Consider the following 537-nt stretch of genomic DNA (forward strand, 5'->3'; position numbering starts at 1 on the left):
GGGTGGCGGGCGCAGGGTGCCGACACCGATGGAGGGTGCAGGTGCAGATGGAGGACACCGGTGCCCTGCAGGTCATTGAGGAGCTGGAGGAGCTGATGCAGAGCTCGCCCGACCCTGAGGCCGACCCTGAGGGGGATGAGGACGAGGAGGAAGAGGAGGAGGAGGAAACCGAGGCCGATGCTGATGGCGAAGGCGGTGGCAGGGGCACGGAGCCCATCCTTCTGCGTGAGCTGTGCGCTTTCTCCCCTGCCTTCAACAACAACTGCTCCCATGAAGGTACGGCCAAGAAAATCCAGGCCAGTCGCTTTTTGGGGACAATTCCAACCAATTTGGACAACTGAGTCTCTCCAGGCTCCCGGGCTGGCTTGCCCTCGGGTTTCCACACGGTTTGCCCAGGAGGGGGCTCTTGGCAAAACATCATTCCCACGTGGCTCTTGCTTTTAAGTGCGCCCGGGGTTTTGCCGAGAGCGCCATGCATTTTGCGAAACGCCGCACGCATCACCCGCTGCGCCGACGGCGTCTCGCTGAACGCGTTGC

The 537-nt window shown here is 62.4% G+C and overlaps 1 protein-coding gene across 1 annotated transcript in view; it reads left to right on the forward strand.

Annotated features, from left to right (window-relative positions):
* FEZ1 (fasciculation and elongation protein zeta 1) overlaps positions 1-537 on the forward strand; it is a 13,284-nt gene that overhangs the window by 7,599 nt on the left and 5,148 nt on the right. Inside the window, exon 5 of the mRNA XM_035897482.1 lies at positions 72-296. Coding sequence (XP_035753375.1) covers positions 72-296 — 225 coding nt within the window. The remainder of the gene's footprint in view (positions 1-71; positions 297-537) is intronic.

The sequence above is a fragment of the Egretta garzetta genome, unplaced genomic scaffold (assembly GCF_000687185.1).
Source record: "Egretta garzetta isolate BGI_Z169 unplaced genomic scaffold, ASM68718v1 scaffold207, whole genome shotgun sequence".
NCBI lineage: Eukaryota > Metazoa > Chordata > Aves > Pelecaniformes > Ardeidae > Egretta > Egretta garzetta.